Genomic DNA, 18,447 nt, shown 5'->3' with positions numbered 1-18,447 from the left:
ATATGCAAACTGAAGGAGATAAGGTTAGCAAACCACATCATGGGGAAGCAGGGTGGGGAGAGGGAGAGAGAGAGAGAGAGAGAAGCAAGCAAGCAAGCAAGCAATTTCAGATTCCCTGCAAGGAACTCCCAAGCTATATCACCTATGCAAGAACTGACACTGGTTTCTTAAGAGGGTGCAGACACAGACTGGCCTCCCTCACACCTGGCTTTAAAAAATAAATAAAAATAAAATAAATAATAAAGTCTACTTGTTTTTTCAAATCAAGAACCCTGGAATCAATTTATGTGTCAGAAGAGGAGCATATATGTTGTTCTGCCAAGAAAGATTTCCAGTTCACGTACACAATGATATAAATATAAATCCTTGAACAGGGATTGTCAATTTCATTTTGTCTCAGTTTCCCCATCTGACGTTTGATTTGCTCCATTTCTGCATATGTTGGTGGGTTTTTTTAAAAGTCTGCATGAAGATTAGTACATATTCCTATAAAAATTGCATGTCACCTATAGAAAAGGTTTTGAATGCAGTTTTTCCTAATGGATGCTTCCTTGCAAGCGGCCTCCCCTAACGGAATGCCATTCCTGTATGCTTTAGCTAAACATACATGGTTTTTTTGCATGCGCTTCACGCTAATGCCTGCACACTCGTGCGCCCGATCTTTGGTTGGAGAGAAACTACACTTCAAAACTCCGGAGAGACGCAAGTTTGGAAAATTCACTGCATTTCAGTTTACACGTTTGTTTGAGAAGCACATCTCTGGTAGGTCTGCATGAAAATACAGCCGAAAATGAAACATCTCCCATTCCTGCTGCCTTTATATCCTCCTCCCTCAAAAAACTCCATCTCTCGATGGTTCCCTCGTTCTGCCGTGCTTCTGCTTAGCTGTTGTGCCTCACACAGAGTCGAGAGCATCTGACCGTTTGCCACTGCGGCTCAACACCATGTCTGCCTGCAGCAGATTCTTCTTCCTAGAGCTCTGAAGAACAACAGCCTCCTGGATCAAGCCAGAGGACCATCTAGTCCGGCTTCCTCTTCTCATGGCAGCCAACCACCATGAGAAACCAGCAAGTTGGATCTGAGCACAAGAGCACACTCTCCCCTCCGGTGGCTTCCAGCAACTGCTTTTCAGAACCATCACTGCCTCCAACCGTGGAGGTGGAAAACAGCCACTGTGGCTCATAACCACCGGCTGCCTTACCCTCCTTCACAAATTGGTTCAATCCTCTTTTAAAGCCAGCCAAGTCATTGGCCACACCTCCCTCCTATGGAGCAAGTTCCATAGTTGAACCACACAAGGTCCTTTGCGAATGTCTAGGGCAGCTGGGACAGGCCGTCTCAGTCCATGGGGGTGTTGAGATGGTGGATACGGAGCTCCTGCTCCGTGGCTTGCTCCAAGTTGAAAAGCGTCACCGAATCGGCCCCCGTGGCTGGGAGGGACCCCAGGCGCTGACCGCAGTCGTCATGGACTTGGGTGACGGAGTCGGCCGAGTCCGTGTCCCCCGGGAGCGCCAGGACGTTCTTGAGGGACGTGCCGGGCCGGGGGCCGCTGTTTGAGTTCCTCATGGAGAGCGAGATGGGGCTGGGGCGGCGGTCCCAAGCCCCCCGGCAGCAAGGCAGGTACTTTGCCATGGCTCTCTTGAAGTCCCGCATGAAGAGTGGGTAGATGATTGGGTTCATGGTGCTGTTGCAATAGCCCAGCCAGGTCAGGGTGTCAAAGAAGTCCTCCGAAACGCACTTGCAGACTGCCTGGAGGGAAGGAAGAACACACAGGGTTAATGTTACGGGACTTCCTTTCCTTTTCCTGCAAAACATCACCAGGCATAAAGTGGAGTCTCCCAAAAGCAAATGCCTGTGCAGGTGTTAAGTCTTGCATGCAGTCATCTGCAGGGCATCAAAACAGCCTTTTTGGATAACCTTTTGCATTCTGCATACATCTCCCACCCACGGGGTGTACGTCAATCTAAAGCGCTAAGGGAATTTCTTCATCGTGGCCACTGTGGCTGAGACAGACGGGAGATAACTGTACTATTGTTAACGAAACGATAAAAATCGAGACCATACTGAGTCAAACCCACTTCTTCCTTTGTAGATTGCCCTAGCCCAACACACTAATCACTACACCACACTGAATCATAGAGCTGAATACAAGCCCATTGAAAGCGATTCCACCACCAGACATGGTTCTGGAGAGCTGAGCCGATTTCCTGGACCCCAGGACTTACCTGGGCCACGTTACAGACGAAAAAGGGGAGCCAGGCCACGAAAAACATCCCCAAAAGCACGCCCAAAGTTAGGCTGGCCTTCAGGGCTCTCTTGCTGTGCTTGTTGGCGAATTTCCGGGTGTCGCTCATGGCAGCCGATTGGCTGTGAACTCTGTGGACCTATGAAGGGAAAAGGCAAGGTGGCGCATGAGGAAGAGAGAGGCACACATACACAAATGTGCTCCTCGTTCCTGATCAGATTAGAGGACGGCTCCACTTCTCAAAATCTATATTTGAGTTGACAGTGTGGTGCAGCATCAAAAAAGGCTAATGCAGTCCTAGGTTGCCTAGTCACTAGTGGTACCAGTTCTGGGTACAGTCAAACCTTGGTTCCCGAATGACTCCGTTTTGAAACGTTTCGGCACCCGAACGCCCAAAACCCGAAAGTAAATGCTCCAGTTTTCGAACGTTTTTTGGAAGCCGAATGTCCGACGCAGCTTCTGCTTGAGTGCAGGAAGCTCCTGTAACCAATCGGAAGCCGCGCCTCGGTTGTCGAATGTTTCAGCAGCTGAAAGGAACGGATTAGGTTCAACAACCGAGGTTTGACTGTACCACAATTTAAGAAGGATACAGGATTGACAAGCTGGCATGTGTGTCGAGGAGAGTGGCCAAGATGATAAAGGGTCTGGAAACCAAGCCTTATGAGGAATGGTTGAGGGAAGTGGGTATGTTTAGTCAGGAGAAGAGGAGACTGAGAGGTGATTTGATGGTCTTACTTCGCCAAGCCTTTATTGGGCATTACAGATATGAAGGTAAAGGGATTCCTAACCATTAGGTCCAGTTGTGGCTGACTCTGGGGTTGTGGCGCTCATCTCACTTTATTGGCCAAGGGAGCCGGCGTACAGCTTCCGGGTCATGTGGCCAGCATGACTAAGCTGCTTTTGGGGAACCAGAGCAGCACAAGGAAACGCCATTTACCTTCCCACCGGAGCGGTACCTATTTATCTGCTTGCACTTTGACATGCTTTCAAACTGGTAGGTTGGCAGGAGCAGGGATTGAGCAACGGGAGCTCACCCCGCCGTGGGGATTCAAACTGCCAACCTTCTGATTGGCAAGTCCTAGGCTCTGTGGTTTAACCCACAGCGCTACCTGTGTCCCTTAATACAGATATAGGCCATCATAAAACATCCATATATAAAATTTTAAAATATATACAGATAAACAGCCATGTAAAAATATGTAAGAAAGAGGATTTTCATTGGAGTCTCTTCCAACTAAATAATGCTATTTGATAGTCATCTGTCAAGGATTCTTGAGCAGTGATTTCTGCATTGTTGGGGTATAGACTAGATGACTCTTAGGGTCTCTTCCAACTGTACAATTCCATTGTTCCTTCTACCCTCAATAGAAAGCAACCCAGACTCATGAAATCTAATTAATCCATCATACCTTTCAGCTCAGCCGTACGGTACAAGATTTTTGCTATTGATTACAGAGGCTTCTTAATTAGATTTCTTTCTCTTTTTCCAAGCTTTGAATATTTCAGTTGGCAAATCATAGGCTCTCTCTTTCTCCCAGCAGTCAATTGTTATCCCTGCATCATCTCTAAATTAAATAAACCCTGATTTTTTTTTTTTTGGGGGGGGGTTACTCTGCCGAAAAAGATCCAGCATGCAAAAACACCCCAAGGACCTGCTTCCTCCATATTATTTTGTTTTGCAAATTAAAGTTTTTATTTTAGTGTGTCTAGAGGCACAATTTAGGGATGTGTTTCTTCATCTCCATGGTCCAGAACAATAATAGTTTACTTCATGAATACAGAATGTAATGAACACACACACACACCCCCTCTGTCATTGACAAAGAGTCCAAGAAGTTGTCCACTCCCTTTTTTAATGCAACCAAGTTAGTGGCTGTCGCTGCCTCCTGCAGGTGTGAATTCTATAGTTGTGTGAAGTACTTTCTTTTATCTTGTTGCTATTGCACGCTGGGAGTCTGCTTGTAAGAGGAAATCGAAATTATTTGTTACAGAGGAGACCCTTTCCCCTGTTTCCCCAGTCTGTTCCTGAGGCCTCAGTAAAGCCATTAAGCCTTGGGTCTTGCTTGAACCCAAATTTACTTCATTTTCAATTTTGTGGCTGTGTCTAAATGCAGGCAAGTTGGAAGGGATATTCTCAGTCTAGCATAGGGGACTATCAAGTACAAAATCCTGTGGAAGCAATACTGTGCATCTGGTATGGCTCAGCTTTTCACAACTGGTGGTTTATGGATCTGTTTATGGCATGTATATCCTGCCTTTATCTCAATGTAAGGTCCATATTTCTTCTTCTCCCTGTCTTCTCCTCACAAGAATCTGGTGAGGCCAGTTAGGCTGAAAGTGAGTGACTAGCCCGAGGTCACCCAGAGAGTCTCCAGGCTGAGTGGGGCTTTTCACCTTGCTTTCCCAGGTCCAAGTCTACTATGACACACTGTCTCTCCTAGACTCTTGGCACGGTGGCCGTCCATTCCATGTCACCAAGGGCTGTTGCCCAGCAACAAAGTGTGTGGCCGTTTGAACGGAGGTTCTGGCATCCTCAGTGTGTAGAGGCTTGCAGAGGTTTGCTGTAGTGACCCTTGCTTTGTCAGTATAGAATATGGCATCTGGAAAACTCCTGGCAGTAAGTGAATGTTGGCATTTCCTGTGGACTTAGCTCTAGAACATAGCATACTGGTCCTCTTATGTACGTTCCTTAGTGTCTCCTGCTCTGAGCTTGAGTCCGCATCACAAGGCAGACCAGGAATCTCAAACCTGCACTGTGATTCACTGCCTGGCGCAAAGCAGCCAGTCATATACTAGGTGGGTGTTGCAAATGATGTGCAAAGGTTTTTTTCATTTCTGGAAGGAGTTCCAGGAGCTGGGTTCCAATTTTCCCAGGGCAGAATCGGCACATGCGGAGAGGTTTACTTATGAAGAGCCATGAGCCTTAGTTGCTAAACAAACCAACAAAAGCTTGATTGGTGGGGATTCAGTTTTCCTCTGTGAGTTTATAATCTGAGAACTAAGGGCAGCAGCACCATTTAGGATTATAACTGTTGGGGGTTTATTTTTTTGCTGCTGTAACCTTAAAGGTATCGTTTCCTTCCAGTGGCTTAAATTATAGGTATCTCTGACTTGTTTCAGGCATCACCATCTGAACTAGGTGCTGTCTTAGAGGTTTGAGTAAGAGGCAGGGGTATTTTAAAAGCTTTGTTAAAGGGAGATCATTAACCATCTCAAAACCCTTTGATGGGCTGAGGCTAAAAGGATTTGCCAGTCAAAGTCCCCTCCCTGTTGATGGTGCAGTGGCCACTGTCCGTGGTGCTGAAATGCCTCCACTGCTATCTAGAAGAGACCGACCAAGAGTTTCTTCATGGTCTTGAGGACTAGACCAGTGTTTCCCAAACGTTTTTGGGCAACGGCACACCTGTTTACTGAAAAAAAATCTCGCGGCACACCACCATTAAAGCCCCGCCCCGTGACGTCAGCGCGCAGCGTCACGCCGGGAGGGACGCACAAAAGTGAAAGTTTTTTTCCTCCCCCTTGCCGGGGAACCTCCAAGCTTTGGGCAGGCAGGCAGGCAGAGCTGGGAAGGGGGTTTCCAGGGGACACGGCAGCTCCTCGAAAGGCTTCTCTCAGCTGCGCTCAATCCTCCTCGGAGAGGATTTCCCCTCCGGTCCCATGCCTTCGTTTGGGGCATCGCTCCGGCTGCTCCCTCTCCCGCCGCGCAGGAGCGATGCCTCTCTCTGGCTCTCCCTCCGCGCAGGCTGAGGGAGGGAGGGAGGTGCGCGTGTGACCCGTCTCTGCTGGGAGACCAAACCCAGCGAGGCGGAGGCGCCCAGGCAGTGCTGCCGGCTGCGAGGAGGAGCGCCAGGCAGCAGCAGGAGGCGCGGCCTCTCCTCGCCGTCGCCGCCCCGCCTCTCGCCGCCCGACTCGCCCGCCTCCCTCCAGGCATCTCGCGGCACACGAGGCAACGTCTCACGGCACACTCGTGTGCCGCGGAACACCGGTTGGGAAACACTGGACTAGACTAGTGAATGATGGCAGGCAGAGGTGAAGGACCCATCTCCCTTTTCTCTTTCCCTGTCCTGGGAAGCAGAGGAGAAGTGAAGTCCCTCTTTTATCCCTGCAGCAAAGATGTTGTCTGTTGCTATCAGTGACCTATAGCAGCATTCGCAAACAGAGAATCGTAGAATTGTAGAGCTAGGTCTTCTAGTCCAATCTGCTGCAGTGCAGGGATATCAACTAAAGCATCCATGACAGATAGCCATCCAACCTCTGCTTAAAAACCTCCAAGGAAAAACCTCTTGTGGGAGTCTGTTCCACAGTCAAACAGCTTCGACCCTCAGAAAGATCTTCCTGATGTTTAGTCAGAATCCATTAGTTCGGGTCCTACCCTCCAGAGCAGGGGGGAAACAAGATTGCTCCATCCTCCATGTGACAGCCCTCCAATCACCTCTCAGTCTTCTCTTTTCCAGGCAAAGCATACTCCGCTCCCTCAACTGTTCCTCATCAGGCTTAGATTCCAGGCCCTTGATCATCTTGGTCACTCTCTTCTGTCCACATTCCAGCACTAGGGCTGCCTTCCTCTATTGGTGCTCCTCCGGATGTTGTTGAACTACAGTTCTCATCATCCATGACTGTTGCCCATGGTGTCTGGGGCTGATGGGAACTGGAGTCGATAACAGTATCTAGAAGAGCAACGGTTGCCCATCGGTGAACTAAACCTTCACATGCTTTTGAGGCTCCCACCTACCTCCATCTGCCTTCAATTCATGTAGGGGTAGGCAGCCTGTGGGCCTCCAGGTGTTGTGGGTCTGTGGTCCTCATCATCCCTGGCCATTGGCCATCCCTGGCTGGGGCTGATGGAAGCTGGAATCCAACATCAGGTTGAATTGGACCCCTTGAGCTAACCACCAGCAACCGAGTGTCGCATTGAGGCAATTTAACGGGATGGGTTAAAACAACTCAGATTGTAGTTTTCAACACTCGCTGTCCTTTCCTGCACAATTCTCCTGGTTCTTTCAATTATTCCAAATGGAAGGGTTGATGATGGCTTTGTAAGTTTGATGATGACTTTGTAAGTTGCAAAACATCATTGTGACCCTTTTAGCTTGTGTTTGTTTGCAGTAAATGGGGTGGGCAATTATGGGGTGTTCAAGTTGAGATTAGCTACTTATTGAGGAACATAGCAATTAGGTTGTTTACCAAAGGTGCCGAGCCAATTACTTAAATGGAGGGGGCGGGGCGGAATTGCGCAAATTATGGCAATGCAGTAAAAGCTGCAGGTATCCGGCTAGTATTGATCACTGTCCAAAAGGGAAATAATTCAAGCCGTTCCTTCCTCATCCCCTATGGATAAATTGGAATACCAGATTCCAGATCCCCCTGCTTCTTTCTCCTAAAAGCATTTCTAAGCCGAGAACCTGTCTGGCCCTGACATGGCGAGTTTTTGAAGTTTCCGCCTCCAAAACATTTAAAGGTAATTAGGCCTGTCATTCTCCTGTAGGGCACAAGGGGTCAATAGATGAGATTGCTGGAGAATGAAAGCTGTCTGCAGCCTGTTGCCTCTTATTTTTAGGGGAGGGAAGGAAAGCTACAAGGACAAGGAACTTAAAGGAAAATTGGGAAGTGAAAAGAAAGCTGAGAAGCTAGATTCTGCACCTGTAAGGACCAAAACCTTGACATGTGTTTTATTATTTCAAGGTGGCATTCTTGGGAAGCTGGATCCTTGCTCCCAGAGCAAGATCTTGCACATCTGCTGAACTGAAGCACACACAGAGAAGGAGGGAGTGAGAGAGAGACAGCCCTGGGAACAGCTCCATTTCCCCTTAACAAGCACGCTAGTGACTAAATGATCTTGGCAAATTAAATCTCGCTTGCCTAGAACATTAGTCATTTGTCAGAGGGTGGCATTAGAAAAGCGTGGCGCCGGGGAGGCTGCTTTTCATCTTACTGATGCATCTGATCTCCACCCTCCTCAAATGCTGGGAGAAAGATTATGTTATTCATCACAGGGTTTGCCAATCTTCACCCCCCCCCCAAAAAAATGCCCTGCTGACATGTCCGATTTCCCGCTAGTTGGAGTGCTTATTGAACTTGGCAATGGGGTTAATTAGATTTTCCCAACATGGCAAGCATGAGCAGAGCAAGGTCTGGAGCTGGCTAGGATGGGCTGGCTGGCAAGCTTTACTTATTTACATCCTTGTGAAGATTAATTTCCAGAGAGGTGCGGATTAATCTGGGCATTCTCCCCTGCCTCCTTTCAAATGCAGGGCTCCCTCCCAAATGGGCATTGTGGTTTTTTTTAACCAGAGCATTGCAGCTTTAAAGGTAAAGCTAAAGGGACCCCTGACCATTAGGTCCAGTCGTGACCGACTCTAGGTTTGCGGCGCTCATCTCGCTCTATAGGACAAGGGAGCCGGTGTACAGTTCCGGGTCATGTGGCCAGCAGAACTAAGCCACTTCTGGCAAACCAGAGCAGCGCACGGAAACGCCGTTTACCTTCCCATCGGAGCGGTACCTTTGCACTTTGTACTACTTGCACTTTGACACACTTTTGAACTGCCAGGACCGAGCAACGGGAGCTCACCCCGCTGCAGGGATTCGAACCGCTGACCTTCTGATCGGCAAGTCCTAGGCTCTGGTTTAACCCACAGCGCCACCTGCATCCCATTGCAGCTTTAGCACACCACAGTTAAAGAAATCACCAGACTGCGCACTTCAGCGCACTTCAGTGGTGTCCAACTAACACTAAGTCTCTTTCAGCATAGCATAAGAGGCAACCTCTTGCCTGTGGATGTTTTCAACCATCGTTGGTTTTTAGAGGGTTTTGATCTGTTCTGAAGTGTTTTGATTTGTGCATCTTATTCTGCCTGCCTGGGCTTCTTAGGGAGGAAGGGCAAGTATAAATACAACAAACAAATAAATAAATAACACGTTCAATGGTTCAGACTCTGCCACAGACGTGATGCTTTCTGATAGGAGCAGCTGCCATGTTCACCTGCAAGCCGCTAAGTCTGGAATTGCTTGGTGTGTTTCTGCACAGCGGCGTAGCGTGGGTTGTCAGCACCCGGGGCAAGACAAGTAATTTGCGCCCCCTAACCCGGGGCAAGGCAAGTAATTTGCGCCCCCTAACCCGTGGATTTGCGCCCCCTAACCCTACAAATCTATGCCTATGAATGATGGTCCCTCTCTCTCTCTCTTTCTCATATTCCAATTGATTCCCATTTCCGCCGATCGATCCCCGAAGCTCTCACCCAGTGAAATTTGTGCGTAATTACGCTTCGCCATCCCTAATCCTGCCGCTTCCACCGGGAAATCATGACGGTGCGTTTCTCCTCTCCAAACTTTCCCTGGCCCTTTGCCGGCCGGTGCAGCCCTTTTGGCTACGAGCTCCCCTCCTTCTCTGCCCGCTTCCGACCCCACCTCCCAGTCCAGCCTCCCTACCTCCTGAAAAAAGGCGACGGCGCCGAGCAGGACACCCCCGCGGCCATCAGAGAGAGGCGGGGCTGAGGGAGGCAAGCCAATGGGCGAGGCGGGGGCAGGTGGCCACGGGGGCGGGCGCTGCCGCAGTCCTCGCGTGGGCAAGGTAGGAGCAGGCGGAGGCTGGCCGGCAGCTCTGACAATAGGGGCGGGCCGGGGGCACGACGGGGCTGGGCCCTCTGGACTCGCGCCCCCCCAGATGTTGCGCCCGGTGCGGCCGGCACCCCTGGCACCCCCACGCTACGCCACTGTCTCTGCACGCTGCTTTGTTCGCTCTCCCTCAAATTTATTTCCTGCCCCTCAGCTGAACCTGCTTAAGGGCCTCCGTACAGTATAAATGAAAGCAGAATCTGTTGGATCATCCTGCGCTCATGACAGACAGTCACACGCCCTAATAAAAAGTTGGTCTAAAATCTTTTTACGGTTGCATTTTAATTGTTCGATTGTAATTGTCGCAACTGACCATGGGACCTTAAGATGAAAGGCAGGCAATGTATCATAACTATAATTAATATTAATATTATATTAATATCAATATATTAATATTAATATTCTTCCTCTTCCCTCTGAAGGCAGCTAACACACAAATCAAACCGACACAGATAAAATGCAAAAAGCTGAAAGCGTAATAAAAAGCGATCGTTAAAAAGTAATTGAATTCTAATCGAACTAAAACAACGTAAAAAGCAAATGTTAAAATACAAGTGATAAAGACAGAACAGCCCTGTTGGAATAAAACAATCTTCATCTGCTGGCGGAAGGACAGCAATAATTATTATTAAAAATATTTTTTTTCTAATAAAATAAAATAAAGGATCATGACAAAAGCCCATCTAATCCAGAACCCTGTCCCCACAGAGGCCGACAAAATGGCCCAATGATAAGCCCCAGAGAGGTAGGCTGCCTCTGACCCTGGAGGTTCTGTTCAGAAATCATGAGGACTAGTAACCTTTGGGCTTCATTCCTGCCTCCTCCTTTTGTGTCATCTCCATTTTCAAAGGCACGTGCTGTGCACAGCCGTTGCCCTCGGTAAACAGGGACAGTTGGAGCGTAGGAAACGAGCTTTCAGAGTCACTGCTCCATGTCCCTTGCCTGCTCTCTTTCTTCCCTGCGCAGCGGCTGCTTGCTGCCCACTCACACATGGCACCGGGTTGCGGAGGGGACCGGAGTAGCTTCTCTCTCCCCCCCCCCCGCTTTACATGATGAGCAGCAGCTCCTCAATATTCTCCAACAACGAGCCTGACAGATTTCCTCCTCCTCCACTGTTTTCCTTTCGGAGGCTTCAGCTATCTTCTTCAGGAGAGAACAAAAGAGTCAGAGACAAAGAGAGTGTGAGAAAAGGGGGAGATTTCTCTCCCCAAACTCCTTACGAGGTCTTCGCTGCGAAATCACATACATCCGGTGCTATACCAGCTGCACTGGCTCCCGGTGGAGTACAGGATCAGGTTTAATGTGCTGGTTTTAACCTTTAAAGCCCTATACGGCCTAGGACCCTCGTACCTATGGGACCGCCTCTCCTGGTATGTCCCACACAGGAACTTACGATCTTCAAACAAAAACATCTTGGAGGTCCCAGGCCACAGAGAGATTAGGCTGGCCTCAACCAGAGCCAGGGCTTTCTCGGCTGTGGCCCCGATCTGGTGGAATGCTCTGTCACAAGAGACTAGGGCCCTGCAGGACTTGACATCTTTCTGCAGGGCCTGCAACACAGAGCTGTTCCACCAGGCCTTTGGTCAGGGCACAGCCTGACTCCCTCCTTTGGCAATCTTCACAGAACTCTAGCCCAATGGTTGCCATCAATTTGATTTGAATTAATTTTATAATGAAATGATTTTAGAATGTCGTATTATATTATTGTTGTTAGCCGCCCTGAGCCCGGCTTCGGCTGGGGAGGGCGGGATATAAATTTATTATTATTATTATTATTATTATTATTATTATTATTAAACAAAACAGAAATGTGCGTTCCTCGATTCGCTTGCAGAGCATCCCAAGTTGAATCCCTGGCATCTCCAGGTAGGACTTGAACAGACCCCTGTCTGAAACCCTGGAGAGATCCTGGCAGTCAGTGGAGGCAGTGCTGAGCTAGGTGGACCAAGCGTCCTGACTCAGAATAAAGCAACTTCCCCTGTTTCTTATCTGCTTATATAAGTAGATAAGGAGGAATTACTGTGCGTCACGTAAAGGGCAAGCAGAATGATCAGGGGGTGAAGCGACTCCCCTATGAAGTTAGTGGAACGTACTCCTTTGGAAAGTGGTGGACTCGCTTTCCTTGGTGGTTTTTAGGTAGAGGTTGGCTGGCCATTTGTTGGGGATGCTTTAGCTGAGATTCCTGCATTGCAGGGCGTTGGACTAGATGGTCTGTTCCAACTCTACGATTCTATGATTGCAGGGTTTGGGACTTTTCAGTTCAGAGGAAAGGCGAGTGAGAGCCTACATGGTAGACCTTTATAAAATTCCACATGACATGGAGAAAGTGGGTGGAGAATAATTCTTCTGCCTTGTAACACTGCAAACTGGTGGAAGCTGAATGCTGGACGATTCAGGAAGGATTTTTAAAAGCCCCTTTTCACCCAGCGTGGTGTTAGCCTGTGGAACTCTCTCCCACAGGAGGCAATGATGGCCACAAACCTAGTAAAGGTAAAGGGACCCCTGACCCTTAGGTCCAGTCGTGGCCAACTCTGGGGTTGCGGCGCTCATCTCGCTTTATTGGCCGAGGGAGCCGGCGTACAGCTTCCGGGTCATGTGACCAGCATGACTAAGCCGCTTCTAGCAAACCAGAGCAGCGCACGGAAACGCCGTTTACCTTCCCACCAGAGTGGTACCTATTTATCTACTTGCACTTTGACGTGCTTTCGAACTGCTAGGTTGGCAGGGGCAGGGACCGAGCAACAGGAGCTCACCCTGCCGCGGGGATTCAAACCGCCAGCCTTCTGATCGGCAAGCCCTAGGCTCTGTGGTTTAACCCACAGTGCCACCCGCGTCCCTGTAATGGCCACAAACCTAGAAAACTTTAAAAGAGGATTGGGCAGATTCATGGAGGAGGAGGGGACTATCGAAGGCTGCATTTTGCTTGCTCTTTCCTACTCTCAGCTGCTAGGGACTGGTGAACATAATCAATTTCAGTTTCTGTTCCTCAATTTTCTGCACTGAAATTCAGCCTGCCTCATTACTGAATCGCTTCAGTTCTTCATTTTTAATTCCATCTGGTGTCCATTTCTCCTGATCTAGACATTTTCTGTGTGTGCAAACAGTTCCCCCTAACATCACACTTCGGGATGAGGGTAGGTTATTTGCAGAAGAATATGCACAACTTTACCTCTGACAGACACATTTCTGATTGGAGAATGGCATTGCCGAATTTGGAGATGTCTGATGTTCAAAGGTTCTCAGCTGGGTTTCTGTTTGCACGCCCATTTCAAGAAGTGTGGAGTAATTGATTGACTGATTGATTGATTGATTGATTGACGGATTCATGCATGCATTCCTAGACTGCCTTTCTGCCAAGGCCCTCTAGTCTGTTGACAATTTTAAAGTATTAAAAGAAAATAACAAGCTGGGGAGGTTCTCATTCAAAGGCCACAACTGTCATCTTGCTCCTCCATGGTCTCAATGTTGCTTGTGGACCTCAACAGGGAGGAGGAAGATGGGATAAAAACTGTCATGAGTTTTTAAAGAGAAAGAAAAGTAAAGAAAAAGAGGGAACATTTTATCACATGTGGTGGGAATGTAAAAAGGTGAAATGCTTCTGGGAGATGATATATAATGAGTTGAAAAAAATGTTGAAATATACTTTCATAAAGAAACCAGAAGCATTTTTAATGGGCATTGTGGGGAGTGATATAAATAGAAAGGAATGTAAGCTCTTTTTATATGCAATAACAGCAGCAAGAATATTACTGGCCCAAAAATGAAAGCAAGAAGAATTACCGGTGATTGAAGGATGGAGGATGAAGTTAATGGACTATGCAGAATTAGATAAACTAACAGGAAGGATTCGAAACCAGCGAGACCAGAAATTAACGGAAGAGTGGAATAAATTTATGAACTATTTGAAAAGTAATTGTGAAGAACAGACAACATTTGTAGGGCTGCAAGAAGTTTTGTGAGGAGTATTATTAGAAGTATTGTAAAAATGGAGAAGGGGGAGGATGATTTGATAAGAGATGTAAAGGCAATATAAAGTTAAGAAACGCATAAGAAGTGGTTAAAACGGTGGATCATCAGAGGTGCTGATGGAAGTCTAAAAAGTGATAAGTATAAGTGATAAGTTTTGTGGTACATTTTATAATTTATATGTTAAAATTAATAAAAAATATTATTTAAAAAAACTGTCATGAGTTGGCTCTGCCGTTCATTAGCTCTGCCTCAGCCAATCATTGGCCCTGGTTCCACCTCCTGTGGGGCTCCTTGCCTTCTTCCCCACCAGCCCCAATAGACACCAACAGCCAATGGATGCTTCAGGAGTTGCATCCTGAACTGCAGATCCTACATTGAACAGGGGGGTTGGTCTAGGTGTCCTCTGAGTTCCTTAGCAGCAGATGTGGGATTCTAAGCTTGGGGAAGTGTCTCTACCACCACCAGCGACAAATAAACCCCTCACAGAAGCCTGATTTTTGAGAGAAGCTTTGTTGTAAAACCGTTCCAAAGTTAGTCGAAGAACACTTCATTCTCTCTATAATGAGATTGTCTCTTCCCCACAAAAGACACCCAAAAGCAGCGGCCGGGAGAGAAATAGAGGAGGAGGCAGATGAAAGGAATTGGCCTTATCTGGGGAAAACACGGCGCCCGACTGTGAGCAGGAAACTGAGCCGTTAACTAGCAAGTCACACCAGATTTGCAGTTTTATCACCTGTCTTCTGACAGGACTTCCGAAGAAGAAGACCAGCTGATTCCAAACACCATCGCTGCCAAAAAGAGAAAGTTCTGGTTAATCTTGCTCTTAAACTGGTTCCAGGTTCCTGCATATATTGGGAGATTCCTGAGCAGGAAGATGTTTTCCTTGCAGGAGATAACACACAAAGCACCAAGCCGGCCCTATCATTAAGTGGTTTGGGGTGGCTGCCTCAGGTAGCAAATACTGGGGAGTGACGACTATCATTTATTACCTGCGTTCATCCTCAGGTCCCAGGACAGTTGACAACAATATTAATATTAACAATTGTAAACCACTTACGAATGATGTGGGTGGCGCTGTGGGTTAAACCACAGAGCCTAGGACTTGCCGATCAGAAGGTCGGCTGTTCGAATCCCCGCGACGGGGTGAGCTCCCGTTGCTCGGTCCCTGCTCCTGCCCACCTAGCAGTTCGAAAGCACATCAAAGTGCAAGTAGATAAATAGGTACCGCTCTGGTGGGAAGGTAAACGGTGTTTCCGTGTGCTGCTCTGGTTCGCCAGAAGCGGCTTAATCATGCTGGCCACATGACCCGGAAGCTGTACACCCTTGGCCAATAAAGCGAGATGAGCACCGCAACCCCAGAGTCGGCCATGACTGGACCTAATGGTCAGGGGTCCCTTTACCTTTTTTAACCACTTACAGTGAGATGTTGGGAGGACAGAGGAACATAGGAAACGGCCTTCCACTGAGCCAGACCCTTGGTCCATCTAGCTCAGTACTGTCTACACTGGATGGCAGCAGCTCCCAGGGCTTCAGGTTTGCAGCTGTGACTCATACAGGGAGGCAACGGGCCGTTTCTTAGGCTCAGCCCCCTTGAAAGAACCAATTATGCTGGTTGTCATGGTGTGATAGTGGCTGATTGGAAGGTGACAAAAAGCCCAAACAATGAGCTGCTCATTTTGATGTGTCCATGGCAGGATGATTGATCACTCTCAGTACAGATAATACAATAGGGGGATTGGATGAATCTGTCTTGCTCTGGGCTGACTGGCCTAAGAAATTGCATTTCCTGAGGCAGTGAAGAAGACTACTGGGGGTGGGAGAGTGTCCCCCATGTCCACACCAGGGGACCAGGGGAAGCCTTGCAGCAATAGAGGGAAATGGCTGGGGGGGGGGAATTAAATTCAGTTGACATTTAAAGGAGAATCTGTCTATTTCACACTTTGTTTTAAAATCTGCAAAATGGAACTCGGCCATCCATAAAAATTCACACTTCTCCGAATTTTGCAACATGTTTCACCACCCAAATAATGCTTAATATGTATAAAAGATGCTTATATCACATTAAAGCATGCACACAAAATGCACCCATTTGTGAAAATAATAAGGAAAAGTGTGTTCTGCCAAGGAAGAATGTTCTGTTCTGCAAAGAATGTGTCCGTTAGGGGAAAGTGCATATAGTCATGAGTCTTTCGGGAGAGATTGCCCTGAAAAGCTGTGAACTTTCACAAGAACTTTATTATTTTTTGCTACAAAGTGAGCTTAAGATTGGGAAGTCAAGGAACAGAGAAAGACTGAAATGGGCAGGTTTGCCTATCAATAGTAGGTGCTTCCTTCCAGCATCTGTGGCTTCAGGTGACATGATAAAAGTTTATAAAACTACTCATGGCAGGAGCAGAGAAAAGTTTTCCTACTTCTCTCGTTTGCACTAGAAGTTGCGGATATCCAGTGAAGCTGAAGGTTGGCAGATTCAGGAGTGATAAAAAGAAAGGACTTCTTGACACGACATGGAGTTGACCTATGGAACTCCCCGCTACAGGAGGCAGTGATGGCCCCCAACTTGGATTGCCCTAAAACAGAATTGGACAAATTCATGGAGGAGATGGCTGTCAGTGGATGGCTATCCACAGTCAGAGGCAGTAACGCTTCTGGATTCTAGTTTCTGGAAACCACAGAGGGAGATAATACTCTTGTGTTCGAATCCTATTTGCGGGACGCTGAACTAGCTGGGTCCAGCAAGCTCTTCTTAAGACTCTGGGAGGGGAGTCCTCTGACAGCACAGCTGCGTGACCTTCTCTTGAGTTTTATTCCCACCCCCACCCCGAAGTACAGTGGTACCTCTGGTTGCGAACGGGATCCGTTCCAGAGGCCCGTTCGCAACATGAAAAGAGCGCAACCCGCAGCGGCGTGTCTGCGCATACGCAGGTTGCGATTCGCCGCTTCTGCGCATGTGTATGATGTCATTTTGCACTTCTGCGCATGCGCAAGCAGCGAAACCCGGAAGTAACCCTTTCCTGGGTCGCCGTGGGACGTAACCTGAAAGAACATAACATGAAGCGGATGTAACATGTGGTACGACTGTTCAGACAACAGCTGGGCCTCGGAACAGGCCCAGAGCCCTGACGCCTGTCAGATACCAGTTAGAAACATGGAGCAACGTGGACCTACCTGTTGAGTTGGTTCGTCGGCTGCGACGGACACATTGTTGGTAAGAGAGGCCACCTGCAGCGCCTGCTTCCGGGCAGCGAGCAGGATGCGGCAGTAGGTGAAGAGGATGGCGACGGACGGGAGGAAGAAGGTCAGACCCGAGGCGATGAGGGCGTAGGGCAGGCTGACCGCCACGCGGCACTGCCCCTCTTCTTCGGCCTGGAGGGTGGCGTTGAAGGGACGCGGGCCGAACTCCATCTTGTGCCAGCCCATCTCGATGGGCAGGAAGGAGACCAGGGCAGCTAAGGTCCAGGTGGCCAGGATGAGCAGCACAGCCCTGCAGGACGTCATCCTCAGCTTGTACCTGAGCGGGGAGATGATGAGCAGATAGCGGTCGAGGCTGATGACACACAGGTTGAGGATGGAGGCACTGGTGCACATCACGTCAAAGGCGAACCAGACGGAGCAGAAGGCGCCGTCCAGCACCCAGCGGCCGTAGTGCTGGTTCAGCAGCGCCGGTGGCATCACCACCGAGCCCACCATCAGGTCGGACATGAAGAGAGACACCAGGAAGTAGTTGGAGGTGTTGCGGAGCGCCCGCTGGGTGAAGATCAGCAGAATGAGGGAGAAGTTGCCCAACATGGTCAAGAGGACGATGAAGGCAAGGAAGGCAACCGTCCAAGCGCTGCCGCTCGGCGCGGAATATTCCCCACCGGCCACGCTGGCGTTGCTGCCCCCCAGCTCCCCTTCCATTGACAAGACAGGAGAGCGTGGCAGAAGGGGGGGTTGCGGCTTGGCCGAACGCCGGTACTAGGTGATCATCACCGACAGCTCGCCATTCGGAGGATGCGAACGGATTCGGTGCCCTTTTCGCTCTTTCCTTGCTTCTCTTCTCCTCCTCCTCTCTCCTTCCTCCCACTCTTTGCCGGGAGCCAGAGCTGCACAGCGTTCCTCTGCGAGGAGGGAGCCCCCCATCAATCAGTCGGCAGCCTCCGAGCCATCAAGAGGCGAACCGGGAAAGTCGTGGGGGGGGGGAGCAACAGAAGCCACAATCCGCCAAGCGCTCTCTGCCACCCCCACAGCTCTCCACTTTTGCTCCCTGCAGATCTTCTCCTGGCGTGCGGAAGAAAGCGGAAAGGAGGCACGCTCTCTCTTCTCCCCGCTGCCGTGAATGCGGCTGGCTGGCAGCACCGCCGATGCCTCTCCACCACTCCTGCATCTATCTCTCGCTCTCTCTCGCAAAAGCTCTGCTCCGTTGCTACAAAGGATGTGAATTTTCTCACCCTGAAGATTCGGCTGAGTGTGGGGAGGGAAGAAAGCTCTGAGTGTGCAGCTGGTGTTTTCAGGAACCACATGCCAACTTGTGTGTGTGGCAGAGTTTATTTCCCTTCATGGGCAGTTCAGGCTCCAATCGCCCAATGCAGCGTAGAAACAGTTACTGGGCTGTTGTTGTTTAAAAAACAACAACACACACAATT

At 49.0% G+C, this 18,447-nt stretch overlaps 1 protein-coding gene across 1 annotated transcript; it reads right to left on the bottom strand.

Moving 5' to 3' along the window:
* Positions 1–624: 624 nt before the first annotated feature.
* Positions 625–18,397, bottom strand: HTR6 (5-hydroxytryptamine receptor 6). Its single transcript, XM_082230263.1, has 3 exons — positions 16,991–18,397; positions 2,226–2,384; positions 625–1,749 (listed from the first exon to the last, which is right to left on the bottom strand). Exons 1-3 carry the CDS (start codon positions 17,720–17,722, stop codon positions 1,339–1,341), a joined length of 1,302 nt encoding a protein of 433 aa, XP_082086389.1. The 5' UTR covers positions 17,723–18,397; the 3' UTR covers positions 625–1,338.
* Between the last annotated feature and the right edge of the window lie 50 nt (positions 18,398–18,447).

The sequence above is a fragment of the Podarcis vaucheri genome (assembly GCF_965113315.1).
Source record: "Podarcis vaucheri genome assembly, chromosome: 7".
Taxonomy (NCBI): Eukaryota; Metazoa; Chordata; class Lepidosauria; order Squamata; family Lacertidae; genus Podarcis; species Podarcis vaucheri.
This window is presented reverse-complemented; position numbering and strand designations above follow the sequence as displayed.